Below are 12,927 nucleotides of genomic sequence, written 5' to 3'. Positions count from 1 at the left end.
CTGGGCCCGTGCCCGGCACCTGGCAGGGCCCGACTCCACCAGGAAGTGGGGGTGCTGCTTCAGCCGTTCTCCGCTGGTGGGGCCTTGTCCCGTGACAGTCTCTCTGCTGGGGGGGCAGCCCCTTTGATTGACAGACAATAGCTGCATCCTCGAGCTTTGAACTCTGGTGGTCCCCCCCTCCACGCCCCATAGCTGGGAATGGCCCTGAGCCCTACTGCAATGGCCATTTATCACAGCGTAGGGCAGCAAACCAGCGGCACCCCCACTCCCAGACCAGTGGCACAGCCCCCCCAATGCACATGCGTGTACACACACACACATCCTGCACCTCCCCGCCCCAGGACACGGCGCACTCACCTTGCTGGGCCCATTACCATCCCCCACCAAAAGGCTTCTCCCTGCAGGCAGCTGGAGCCAGCCCTGGGCACCGGCTTCAACCCCCTCTGGGCTCAGGGAGAAATTTCTGTTGTCAGAAGGGGGAATTGCGGTGCAAGCAAGTTTGAGAACCCCGGTGCTGGAGGTTCCCTGCTTACGCAGGGGCCCCAGGGTACCCAGCTGCTCTGGGGCCCAGAATGTGGTTAATCCCAGTGCGGACTGGCATGATTATGGGGGGGGGGGGCCAGATTAGCGGTGCTTGTGCATCCCTTACATAACCTGCCACATGGCGCGGGGGGGGGGGGGGCCTCAAGGCTCTGCTATTTGGATTCATGGAGGGGGCTAGCGCTGGGGGGGGTCCCTCGGGCCAGCACCTCATACTCGGGGCAGTGACTCGTTCTAGCAGCTCGTGGGCAGGAGGGTGCCTGTTAGCTCCCGGGGAGATTCGCGCAGTGATGCTAGGCTGGTGGGGCAGGGCTGGGTCCGGGTTTCTCCCCCAACACACAGATCCACCCGTTGTGCCAGGTGGGGCCCAGAGACCTCCCAACCCCCATGACACCTCAGATCCACCTGCTGCATGTGGGGGGAGCTCGCAGGCCCCTGCCTCCCCACAGCACTGGCTCTGCCCAGCACCCTCAGACCCTGTGCTGGGCACAAATCCAGTAGGAGCTCATGGGGATGGGCAAGGCAGCGGGTGCCAGGCAGGAGCCAGGCGATGTCCCATGGGGGGCAGCATCCCCTGGGGGGCTGGCACCGAGGGGCCGAGCAGCTCTGGTCCCCAGCCAGGCGCAGGCTGGCAACCAGATCTCCACATCCATACAAGGGCCAATCGCTCCTGGCCTAGCTGGGCACACTGCCCCAGGGAGGGGAGGATAGTCCCATCCAGCAGCAGCCAGCACCTCCCCCATGCCCACGTCCCAGCAGGCAATCAGTTTCCCTGCCAGGCAGCGTTATCAGCGGCTCAGGCCAGGCACTGAGGCTGGGTCAGTGCCGCCCTCGAGAATCCCCAGCTGTAACGGAGTGTGGGGGGACACAAGGCCCTGCACCCCCGGCTTCCTGCAACTCACCAGGACTCTCAGCCAGCCAGTAACACAGGTGGTTTATTAGACTCCAGGAACACAGACCCAGACAGGCCTTGCAGGTACAGACAACAGGACCCCCCCCCAATTAGGTCCATCTTGGGGTCCCAGGGGCACCACAGCCCCATTGGGGGTTCAGAGCCTCATCTGGGCTCCCTTCCAGTCCCCAGCCACCTCCTGAAAAACCCCCTCTCTCCCCCCCGCTGCTCCTCCCCCAGGCTTTGTTCAGCTTCCCGGGCAGAGGTGTCACCTGGCCTCTATCCCCTTCCTGGGTTCTCACGTTACCTGCGCAGGTCCCCTCCCTCCAGCCAGTCTCTCATCCCCCAGTGCAGCCTCCCACTCAGCGTTCACAGTCCAGAATAAGAACAGTCCCAGTTCGTCACACCAGCTAAGCCACAGAGTGTGTGCACAGCAGCATCCCCCTTCCCGGCCAGGCCAGGGCAGGAGCCAGGCTGACCTCCAGAGAGCATTAAACCCCACCCCCAGTGGGAATCCATCTGCCATGGGATCCCACCGGCTGCTCAGAGCCATGTTGGGAGCTGAGCTCATGGGAAGAGCTAGGGCCCCCCAAGACCTGAGTCTCCAGCGCCAGCATCCAGGAGCCAGGCAGGCTGGGGCAGGGGCCAGGCCAATGAGGGCAGGAGGGGGCGGGAGTCCAGCCCCACGTGCTCTGGAGCAGAGACCGGCCTGAGACCTGGCAGGGACAGGGTGCTCGGCAGGGGCTCCAGTGACCCCAGCTGGGGAGAGGACTCAGCTCTCCTGGGTGCAGGGCTGAAGCAGGCCCAGTCTTGATGCTCGTGGTGCCAGGTTTGTGGCCAAGGATCGGGCTGCTGAGGGGTGCAGGACTAGGGTGTGGGGCGAACGATGCCCGAGGGAATCCGCCTGCTCCCCAGAAGGCTCCAGCCACAGGCCTCAGCCATGCCGGGGCTGGGTGAGCAGGAACACAAGGCACCGGGGGATGGGAAGCAGGGAGGGATCTTTTTAACAAGTAGGGGGTGGATTTTGGCCGGTCTGGTGGAAAATCAATGGGGTAAATTCCCCTCTGGTGTAACGGTGGCATTCAGGCCCATCCTGGCTAGGTGCTGTGATGCCCGTACCGGCCTGGGCCCAGCTCGGGTGCTGCCGAGGGCCCCGTCCGCCCTGAGCCGGGCTCAAACTCTCATTACTCGAGAGGCACGACTGAGATCAGGGCCGTTGTGCCAGGCCCGGGCCAGGCCCTGCCCCAAAGCACTGGCAGCTAGGGCATGGCAGAGGGGCAGGGACTGGGCTGTCACCCAGCAGGGCAACAGGTAGAGCCCAGGTGCCCTGACCCCCAGCGGGCAGGAACCTGCTGAGCTGGCTCAGGGCAGAGCCTCCTCCAGTGGCTTAGCAGGAAAAGCCTGAAGCTCTGGAGCGCCCGGCAGGAGCCCAGCGCAGGCAGCGTCTCTGCCCAGGGCCTGGCACAGGCTGGCGGCTGGGAACTCCAAGGTGCCCAGATGCCAGCAGCCCTGCTCATGGCATGGGAGGGCAGCAGCTGCCAGAGGCACAAGGGTTAGCGTGTAACCTTGGCGATGAGGTGCAGTCGGGGACCCCCCAGTCTGCAGCAGGAACTTGTAACCTGGTTCCATTGGACAGCTGCAAATGGGGCCTGGCAAGACTGCTGGGGGGGCAAGTGGGGCAATTTGCTCCAGGCCCCAGGCCCCGCAGGGGAACCCACAAGAGTTTTTGGGGGCCCTGGAGTGGGGTCCTTCACTCACTCCGGGGGCCCCGGAAAGCTCTTGCAGGGCCTGGGCCCCTGGAGCTTCTGCTCCAGGTCTTTGGCGGCAATTTGGCGGTAGGGGGATCATTCCGCCCAGGGACCCGCCACCGAAGACCCCAGGCCCCCTGAATCCTTGGGCTGCCCTGGGGCCTGGGCCCACAGCCTAATTCTGACACAGGTCAGGGTAAAGCTGCCCAGCACCCACCTGGCAAAGTCAAGCAGAGCTGGGGCGGGATTTTATCTGTCCTGGGGCTGAACCAAGCAGGGATGGGTCCATTGTCGCCAAGCTGGCTCCAACCCTGCAGCAAACAGGGGAAAGCACTGCTCCCAGCAGAGCCCCGGCAGCCACACGCCTCCTCTCGGCTCCAGTGCTGAACTCTCGCCGAGCTCCTGGCCCTGGCCGAAGGGATTTGGCCCGAGCTCAAGCTGTCACCAGGATGGAGAGGCGGACACGGCCGAGCGGGAGAGCCGGCGCCCGGGGACAGACAGACGCCGTGATTAGCTAGATGAATGCACATGGGCCCAGCCAGAGCGCTCTGCTGAGAGACGGATGAGCACTGAGGTGACAGATACCCAGACACTGAGATCAGCTGGATGGATGGGCGTGCGGGGGACAGACAGACACTGACAGAGATTTCGCTGCCCGTTGCCAGCGGGAGCACTCGGGAGCTGGTGGACAAGGAATTGTTACATTAATTCCTTCTTCTTGCCAAAACACATTAACCCCTCTCATTAAATGCCCCCTCGGGCACCTGGCTCCAGCCCCACCCCAACTCCTCCATTCATCCTACTCACCGCAGCCTGTTCTGGCAGCAGCCCCCCGCCCTCAATGGGAGAGGAGATCTCTGTGCCAGCCCCTGCCGTGCTGCCCCCAGCCTATCACACCTCCCCCCCCCTCCCAGTGCGTGGGCTGGGCGCGGCTTGCCAGGCCAGTCTCTCGCTGCGCTCGCAGAGGCACATTGGCAGCAGGCCCGTCGTGCCCCAACCCCAAAAAGAGCTCCCCACCGATTCCCCGCCATGCAGCGAGCCACCATGCTCCTGCTCTGCCTGGCTCTCCTGGCCCACCAGGAGGCAGATGGGGATGCCCAGCTACCCCAGGACTTTCCCCTGAAACACTCGTACCAGCCGCATGAGAAACAACTGGTGAGTTCCTGTCTCCAGCCGGGCGCGGGCACGTTCTGCCGTGCCACCCCCCAGTGCCTCCCACAGGCTAAGGCATTCATCCCAGCCTGGCTGCCTGTGTCTTTGCATGCAGACACGTGCCTCCTGGTGACCCCCAGGCTCCCTCATGGCCCCAAAGGCTGAGATAGTCTGGAGACAGGCAGGGCAGCCCCAATGCAAACCCCGGGAGGAAAAGACTCTGAGAGGCCAGGTGAGACCCCATGGGGGCAGCGTCGCCCCATCACTGCCGGGTTCTTGCTGTTTCCTCTGAAGCGGCTGGTGCTGGCCAGAGTCACAGCCGGGCGGCTGTGCTTGTGCCCAGTCCCTGCGTCCCATGTGAAGAGCTGGGTGGGACAGTCTGCTGCAAAGGGGAGCATGTGGGGAGAGGAGCTGGGGAGTGAGGTTTCTGCCCCCCGACTGGCTGTGTCAGTTTCACGAGGGTTACGCCTGGAGCCCTGGACCTGGGGGTGGTGGTGGGTGGTGGTGGTGCAGGGTAATTACCTGTCACACCCGCTCCTTGAACAGAGCAGCAATTTCCAGCAGACCAGTTCCCCCAGCCTGCCCCTGGGGAGGGCTTTGCACTCACCATCCTCCTTCTCCTTGTCTCACACCGCACCCAGCTGGAGGAGCTGCAGGACGTGCTGGAGAAACTGCAGAGCAAGAGGATTTCCACCTGGAAGAAGAAATATAACCAAGTCCCCAAGGTAGTCCAGGGCTGATCCGGCCCCTTTGTTGTGGCTAAGGATCCATGTGTGTAGCTAATGCCCCAGTTGGGCTCGCCCAGCACCCAGCAGCTCTGTGCTTCCATTTCTCCGCCCACCCAGCGGAGTTTACTGCTAGTCCCTGTTCCAGGCGCAGGCCCAGGGCAGTCCCTGGCTGGGGGGACCCAGCCGTGCTCCCTGGGGATCGGTCAGTGACCAGCCGTACGCCAGCACAAGGGTTTGCTTGAGCAGCCTAGGTGCAGGGTGGGTGTGGTCGGGGGCCAGCCCGGGCCCGGCAGAGCTAGACAGGAGCATTTTGGAGCCATTCGAGTGATGGGGAAAGGTTAAGTCTTTGCCTTCCCCCTCGTTCCAAAGCCACCCCCCATCGATTTCCATGTGCATACGGGGGCCCAACGGGCCAGCTGACCCAGCGTCCTGCCTCTGACGGGCTGGTGCCAGGTGCTTCACAGGGAAGGAAGAGAACAGAGTGATTACGGAGTGATCCGTCCCATCATCCAGTCCCAGGTTCTGGCAGTTGGAGGTTTAGGGATGCCCCGGCCATGGGGCTGCATCCCTGCCCATCTTGGTGAACAGCCACTGATGGACCCAGCCCTGTGAATTCTTCTTTGACCCCAGCCATACTTTGGGGCTTCACAACATCCCCTGGTGCCTTCTTAGCTTTGTTTCAAACCCGCTGCCCAGTGATTTGGCTGGGTGACGCCTGGGAAGGGGTAAATAAACTTCCCGTGTCACGGTCCCTTCAAACCAGTCGTGACTGCAGCCCTCTGTGCTCTCCCCTCACTCGGGTCCTTTCCAAGCTGAACAGCCCCAGGCTGTTCAATGTCTCCGTGTAGGAAGCTGTTCCATCCCCTGCTCGTTGTTGCTTCTTTGCACCTTTTCATGGCCGTGGCCAGAACCTGCAGCACCCGCTCTGCCTGCCAGCCAGCCCGAGGGGGCCCTTTCGCAAGGGGGCTGCCTCCTGCAGACGCTGACTTTGCTTCCTCTCCCAGCCACACGATGCTGCTGGAAGGGCTTGGCTCTGAGCTCATGCTTCCCTCAAACAGGAGCCAGGGCAGGGCGCTGACCCCGGCTCCCGGCTCAGGGTTCACTGACCCAGCCACGCACAGCCCTGGGCTCAGCAGGAACGCTGCCCATCTGCTCCAGGGATATGGGATTCCTCTTAACACAGAGGGCCCAGCTCTCAGGGCAGCCCTGACCCTGGCACCGGGGGCAGATGCAATCCGTACTGGTACAGCTCTGGCTGATGCTGCAGCGGGACCTAGAGTCTGCTTTTGGCAATTAACCAGAGGTGCCAATGCTGGAATTGGGCCCTGTGCCCACCCAGCGAGCTGCAGGGTGGAATCCAACCCTGCCCTGCAGGGGGATCCTACTGCCCGCCGGGACCTGCTGTCGAGGGGTTACAGAGGTCCCGCTGTAACCACAGGGGGGAGCCTTGTTTCCAAGTGCTGCCTATGTGGCACAGCCCTGCCTCCCTTGTCCCCGCAGTGCTTCATCGGCCAGGCCTGCGCCGTGAAGAAGGGCGCCCGCATCGGCAGGCTGTGCGACTGCCCCCGTGGAGCCACCTGCAACTCCTTCCTCCTCAGGTGCCTGTAGCCACTGCGTGCAAGGGACCCCCAGCCGCAGATCATCCTCTCGTGCTGCTGTGTGTTGTGATTCCCGGGCGGGGTGCCAGGGCTGGCTGGCAGTGGCCACGCTGCTCAGCAGAGCCCAGAGGAAGGGGGTGGCAAGGCTGGCTGCTCCAGGAGGCTGCCGCAGGGCTAGGGTCTCCTGCTCCTCTGACCACCCACTTCCCAGAGGGGCTGCTCAGCCAAGATGGTGAAACCAGGGCCACAAGCTTTGTCTCACTTTCACTTGCTGCCTGCAGCCCCCTACTGCACCTCGCCACCCCACCCGGCTCCCCTGCCGCTTGTCCCGTTAGCCAGATGCCTCCACCTTACAGCCAAACCAAACCACTGCTTTGAAAGGTTTTTTTTTTATTGACATTCCTGGTTCTGTTCAGTTTTGTAAAAGCTTTTTAAAAAAATAAACCCCGACTGTTCGAGCTGAGCCAAGCGCAGCCACCTGCAGCCTCTTGCGACCTCAGCATGACTAGATTTGAGGGAGAGCAGAGGGGAGGACGCGAGCCAGCCTGCTGCCTGTTCTTGGGCACTGCCAGGCCTGGGTGAGGGTCTGCCCCAGAGATCCCTGGCAGCACTGGGTCCCAGGGCACCAGCTCTAGAGCCTGGCACCAAGGGTTGGTCACCTCAGCCCCACAGAGCAAGTGAGCCCAGAGCTTGGCCCCAGGGCAGCACTAAGGGACCAGAATGGGAGGACTGCAGTACCAGGGGGGAGGGAGCCGAGAGCTCTAACTCTCCCTTACAGGGAGCAGCAGGAGCTCTGCAGGCTGGGCCAGTCACACAGCAAGTGACGCCAGCTGCAGGGGGCGGTTGCGGGGTGCTCTGCTGGGAGAGGTAGGAGGGTGCTGTGCAGCAGTGCACTGGGCTGCTCTGCAGCGAGAGGGGAGCAGCTGGGCGCGTGGGAGGAGATGTCCACCCAGAGCAGTGAGACAGAAATCCCTCAGCACAAGGGCAGCCCCGGGAGACCAGCCTGCTCCCAATTAGCTGTGCAGCTGCCTGCTCCAGCGACCTACATGCTCCCCTCGCTGCCGACGGTCGGGGCACCCAAGGGAGGGTTTGGCCCGTTGCCCCTTCCATGCACCGCCGGTAACACCTGGAGACAGGCCAACTCATGGGAGGGGATGTTCAAATGGCTCCAGACCCCAGCCCTGTCCACTCCGGTTGGGGCGGGGACAAGCAGGGTCCTGAGAAGTTCCTCAACATCCCCTGTCCCCCTGCAGAGCTGCCCCCACCCTCCTGTTAGCCCAGGCAATGCAGAGAACACAGCTGGAGCTTTCATCCCCCTTGCTGTGTCTGAGGTGCAGCCGGGAGCAGGCGACACTCAGCACTTTAATCACTGTTACTCTAGTCTAGGGAGTTTAGGAGCTGGTCCCAGCCTGCGCTGGAGGGAACCCACCTGCTCGGGGCCTGGTTCCCTGCTCTTTGAAGGGGGGTAATTAGTGACAGCTGTGACATGGGCTCCCTGGCAGGCTCAGATCATTGCCCACAGGGGGCATCCAGGAGGATGGGACAGGAACACGGACCACTGAGCTCAGACTGATGCCAGAAGACAATGCCCATTACCAGCACCAGAGACACCTCCTCCATCCCTCAGCCTGCCAATCATGGGCCCTGGGCTACAGCAGCAGGGTGCAGTGTGACAAGACCGTGGTTCCCAGGAGGCTAGGCTGGCGGGGCGGGAGGTCAGCGCTGGGATGTACCCCTGGATCAAAGCCCTATGCCCATAGGACACGGCCAGGCCCCCAGCTGGGAGAGATGCTGGCTTGGCCGTGACTTGCTGCCCTAGAACTGAGGTGAGAGGGACAGGAGAGAAGCTGCTAACTGGGTGTTCCTAGGGGGGAGGGCACATTGGTGCCAGGAGGCCTGGCTGAGCTCCTCCACGCCTGCAGGAGGCACTGTGCTGGCAGGTGCAATAGCATCAGCCCAACACGGCTCCCAGGAGGGGCAGCGCCACACCGGACAGTGGCCAGACCAGCAGTTTCCTAACACAGGGATCCCGGCACCCCACAGCCAGCCACGGGGGAGCAGTTCCCTCATCCCCTGCAGGCGGCTGCATCGGGGCAGGCAGTGCCAGTCATCCAGCTAGAGGAAACATCTCCCCTCTCCTGGCCCTCATTAAAGCAGAGCCATGAGGGGTCTGCTAAGCTCAGTGAAAACAGGCTGGATCCTCATGCCTCCAAGATCAGCCATGGCATCAGCATGGAGCAGCAGGGAAGCGTGTGCCAAGATCTGGCCTGCTGCCTGGAGTCATGGGAGGGATGCACCCAGGGCAGGGAGAGGGCTGCCCGGACTCCCTCAGCAGACAAGCCAGCTGCCTGAGGGAACGGAGGACACTGCCAATGGCGTCCCTCCTTTGCCTGAGGGCTGCGCTGCCCCTTGCTGCCCCTCAGCCAGGCAGGGTCACGCTCCGCTTCAGTGGTAACTGGACTGCAAGTCCCCCATGCCCTGCGGGCCGCCCCAGCCTGGGGCCTGCAAACCAACAGCCCTCCCTCACTGCGCAGGCTGGACAGCCAGCACAGCAGGGCACTGGCCAGCCCAGAGGCTACTCCTGCATCTAGGCTCGGGGTTTACTGGCTCAGAACCTGCGTAGGGAGAGGGGCTGGGGGCTGCATTAATTCCGAGAGACGCAAGGTGGCAGCCCCCACTGGGCACAGCCCCATATCCCACCAGGAGCTGCCAGTCACAAAAGGATTGCTCAGGTGCACTGACAGCAAGAGAGAAGGAGCTAGGAAGGGATGGACCCTGGCTCTCCGCATGGCAGGTGAGATGGACAGAGGGGAATCCCGGTGCCTGGAGACCCAGCCGGCTGCTGAGTCTCCAAGGAGCAAGCAGAGCGGTGTTCGGCGTGGCTCTGAGTTGGCTGAACTGCGCTCCCAAGCGTCAGAGGGGCGCTCTGCTAGGACACAGCAGATCTCGGTCTCGGATGCCAGTATCCTCCTCCTGCAGCTCCCTGGAGCGGGAAAGGGGATTAACATCCACGCCCCAGTTCCCACACAGGACAGAGGAGGTGGGCAGCTCCAGGGCTGCTGGGAGGCCACAGATATTAAATGGACTCGATCTGCTTGAGAACTTTCTCCAGGGCCTTCCTGTCCAGCACCCTCTGGCGGCACATGACCAACAGGGCAAAGACCACAGCAACGCAGATCATGGCCCCCTCAAACTTCCAGAAGCTGTGTGCTTCCGTCACCACTGAGCGGCAGCTGCAGAGAGAGGAGAAAGTCGACAGGGCTGGGATCTGAGCGCCGCACGACCAGGCAGCCTGCGGATGCTGGGAGCTGCCTCGCTATTACAGGGGAGGCTGGCTGCAGGGGCCCATGATAGCCATGCTAGGTGCAGTCTGGCATGAAGCAGCCACACCCAGGTTGTGGCCCAGTGAGCCCTGGCCCCACACTGCGCACTGCAGGTCCCAGGGCTTGGCTTACCCTTGTACTCCTCCTTCTTGGACACGGCACAGCTAACTTGCTCGATGAAGCCAGTCGTGCTGCACTCGGGCATTGTCTTCTGCAATCAAACCAAACCCACTTTCACAACACTGCGAGGGAGGCTGTGCCATTCCCCCTGCCAGCCCTGAGGGTCTCTGCTCTGAGAGGCACAACAGCTGGTGTCCCTCACCCACCCTGAGGGATCTCTGCTTTGGACCTTCAGGCTGACCCAGGCAGGATGCCTCCCACGCAGCACTCCCCAAGCAAGGGGCCAGAGCAGGATGTAACCACCAGCAGTAGACAGCGAGCGCCCCCAGTCCCTGCTATCCAGCTGCAGGCAGTTCGTCTCCACTTACTGCTTGGAAGATCGTGCACGGGGCACAATCCTGAACAACGACAAAGTCTTCTGCTTGCCAGCACGGTGTGGCCACCAGGGGCTCACTGAGAAGAGAGGGGAGAGGTTCAGAGCCCGGTCCAGCCGCACTGGGCCTGCAGTTGGAGCGGCCGCGCTGCGGAGAGGAGGAACCACTTTGGATAGAAGGGCAGCAGACACCCAGGCAGAAGAAAGATTTTACTGTCAGCACTTGTCAGGTTTCCACTGACTGTAATAAGCTTGTGAGCGACATTGACTGAGCCCCAGCAGAGCACATGCCAGGGCGGGGCCCCCCCCCCAAGAAAAGGGTCTTTGATACTTTCTGGCCACACCTCCCCCCAGTGCTACGATGTCAGCAAGAGAGTCTGGGTCAAACCCGAAGTCAGTGTTGAGAGCCTGGAGCTCCAGGCTCTGCCCCCAGTGACACCCCCCATGCCCTGCCCATAGAACTGTCCCTCACAGAGAATGAGCATGGTCTGGAGCATGTGTCCTCATTGCAATGGGACTCTCTGCTGGGATCCTCAGTCCCACAGCGAGGCCCCAGGGATAAACCCGATCGGGGGTACCTGAGGACTTGCATTACGGCACCGCAGCCCGCAGCTCACCCCAGGGAACTCAAGTGCGGGGGCTTTATCTCCAGGAAGAGCCGTGCTCCTGCCCTGAGCCCGCAGCCAGTAAGAGCCCTGCAGGCCAGACGGGTACCAGGCCCCACAACCACGGGCACGTTAGCAGCACCAGCTCTGCCGCTCTGGCACCCACCTGAGCGCTTGGCCTCACTCGGCGCCGTCGCCTCTGCCAGCCTGCAAGGACATCGGAAAGGGGCCGATGTAGTGAAACGGGGGCTCTTGGGACCGCCCAAGGGCCCTGCCCAGCCAGGGCGCCCAGGCCGCTCTCAGCTGCCAATGCCACGGGGGCTTCGCCTGCAGCTTCACCCGTTTGCCCGGCTTAACCCTCAGCCCCTGCCCCACCTGCAGCGCCAGGCCCCAGCTCCCCACGGCCAGAGGGGGGCTCATCACTGGGTGGCACAGACTGGGGGGGCCAAGCGGGGGGCGGGGGCGCCGGGTCAGGAGGGGGGCGCCCAGCGGGAGGGGAGCGGGGGGTCGGCAGGGGGGGGGCGCCCAGCAGGCGGGCCAGGGGGGGGTCTGGGGGGGCCCAGGAGGGGGGGCCCAGCGAGGGGGGGAGGGGGGGTCAGGGCAGGGGGGGCCCAGCGGGGGGGTCGGGGCGGGGGGGCTCCCAGTGGGGAGGTCCGGGGGGGTCAGAGCGGGGTCGGGGGTGCGCCCAGCGGGGGGGTCGGGGCGGGGGGTCCCCGGGCCCCGCGCACCCGAGGCTCCAGGCCAGGCCCCGAGCGCGAGCAGGACGCAGCGCCCAGCGCGCGCGGCTCCATGGCGACGGGGGGTCCTGACCTCCCTCACCCCCCTGTAACCGCTCGCGGCGCCGCCATCTTGTCCTGCGCGCGGGCCTTCTGGGAGTGGCGGCGGCGGCGCGGGGCATGACGGGAAGGGCGCAGGCGCAGGAGATTCCAAGGGCTCGCGGGGGGCGGCCCATGGTGTGGGGATGCGTAGGGGGCGTGCCTTTGGGTTGGTGAGGGCGTGGTCTGTCTGGGGGCGGTGCTGGGTAGGGGCGTGGTCTGTCTGGGGGCGGTGCTGGGTAGGGGGCGTGGTCTGTCTGGGGGGCGGTGCTGGTAGGGGGCGTGGTCCCTGTCTGGGGCGGTGCTGGGTAGGGGGCGTGGCGGTCTGGGGGCGGTGTTGGGTAGGGGGCGGGTCTGTCTGGGGGCGGTGCTGGTAGGAGGCGTGGTCTGTCCGGGGCGGTGCTGGGTAGGGGGCGTGGTCTGGTCCGGGGGGGTGCTGGGTAGGGGGCCGGTGCTGTCTGTCTGGGGGCGTGCTGGGTAGGGGCCGGGGGCGCGGTCTATGCAGCAGCCCCCTGGAGCTGTGGAATCCGCCCCCCCATGGCTGTGGGTCTCGGCCCCTCAGGGCTGGGTGCAGCCCCCCCCCCCCCCGGCAGACCCCCCAGGACAGGCGAGCGGTTTGGCAGGGGGGGCCAGCCCCACCCACGCAGCCCCCCCAGGACAGGCGAGCGGTTTGGGGGGGCAGCCCCCCCAGGACAAGGTGAGCGGTTTGGGGGGGCAGCCCCCCCAGGACAGGCGAGCGGTTTGGCAGGGGGGGGCAGCCCCACCCACGCAGCCCCCCCAGGACAGGCGAGCGGTTTGGGGGGGGCAGCCCCCCCCAGGCAGGCCCCCCCAGGACAGGTGAGCGGTTTGGGGGGCAGCCACACCCCACGCAGCCCCCCCAGGATCAGGCGAGCGGTTTGGCGGGGGGGAAGGCCCCCCCCATGCGGCCCCCCCAGGACAGGCGAGCGGTTTGGCGGAGGGGAAGCCCCCCCCACGCAGCCCCCCCAGGACAGGCGATCGGTTTTGGGGGGCAGTCCCCCCCGCAGGCCCCCCC

The 12,927-nt window shown here is 64.5% G+C and overlaps 2 protein-coding genes across 2 annotated transcripts; one reads left to right on the top strand and one right to left on the bottom strand.

The window, feature by feature from the left end:
* Nucleotides 1-3,778: 3,778 nt before the first annotated feature.
* LOC115639300 (cocaine- and amphetamine-regulated transcript protein-like) lies at nucleotides 3,779-6,929 on the top strand. Its single transcript, XM_030541867.1, has 3 exons — nucleotides 3,779-4,335; nucleotides 4,974-5,057; nucleotides 6,561-6,929. Exons 1-3 carry the CDS (start codon nucleotides 4,210-4,212, stop codon nucleotides 6,666-6,668), a joined length of 318 nt encoding a protein of 105 aa, XP_030397727.1. The 5' UTR covers nucleotides 3,779-4,209; the 3' UTR covers nucleotides 6,669-6,929.
* A 99-nt stretch (nucleotides 6,930-7,028) lies between these two features.
* JTB (jumping translocation breakpoint) lies at nucleotides 7,029-11,870 on the bottom strand. The gene is given in 8 exon segments (XM_030541870.1): nucleotides 7,029-9,893; nucleotides 10,115-10,192; nucleotides 10,470-10,550; nucleotides 10,738-10,742; nucleotides 11,246-11,286; nucleotides 11,808-11,826; nucleotides 11,829-11,855; nucleotides 11,858-11,870. Coding segments are annotated over 8 exon segments (423 nt in total). The 3' UTR covers nucleotides 7,029-9,734.
* Between the last annotated feature and the right edge of the window lie 1,057 nt (nucleotides 11,871-12,927).

The sequence above is a fragment of the Gopherus evgoodei genome, chromosome 24 (assembly GCF_007399415.2).
Source record: "Gopherus evgoodei ecotype Sinaloan lineage chromosome 24, rGopEvg1_v1.p, whole genome shotgun sequence".
Lineage (NCBI taxonomy): Eukaryota > Metazoa > Chordata > Testudines > Testudinidae > Gopherus > Gopherus evgoodei.
The sequence above is the reverse complement of the archived record's forward strand: the minus strand, read 5'-3'. Positions and strand labels throughout refer to the sequence as shown.

What these genes read in the sequence shown, in the direction of transcription:
- LOC115639300 (XM_030541867.1), top strand. Translation starts at nt 4,210, where the DNA reads ATGCAGCGAGCCACCATGCTCCTGCTCTGCCTGGCTCTCCTGGCCCAC. An exon ending in AGCCGCATGAGAAACAACTG is followed by an intron (nt 4,336 to 4,973) that starts GTGAGTTCCTGT and finishes CACCGCACCCAG; the next exon opens with CTGGAGGAGCTGCAGGACGT. An exon ending in AATATAACCAAGTCCCCAAG is followed by an intron (nt 5,058 to 6,560) that starts GTAGTCCAGGGC and finishes TTGTCCCCGCAG; the next exon opens with TGCTTCATCGGCCAGGCCTG.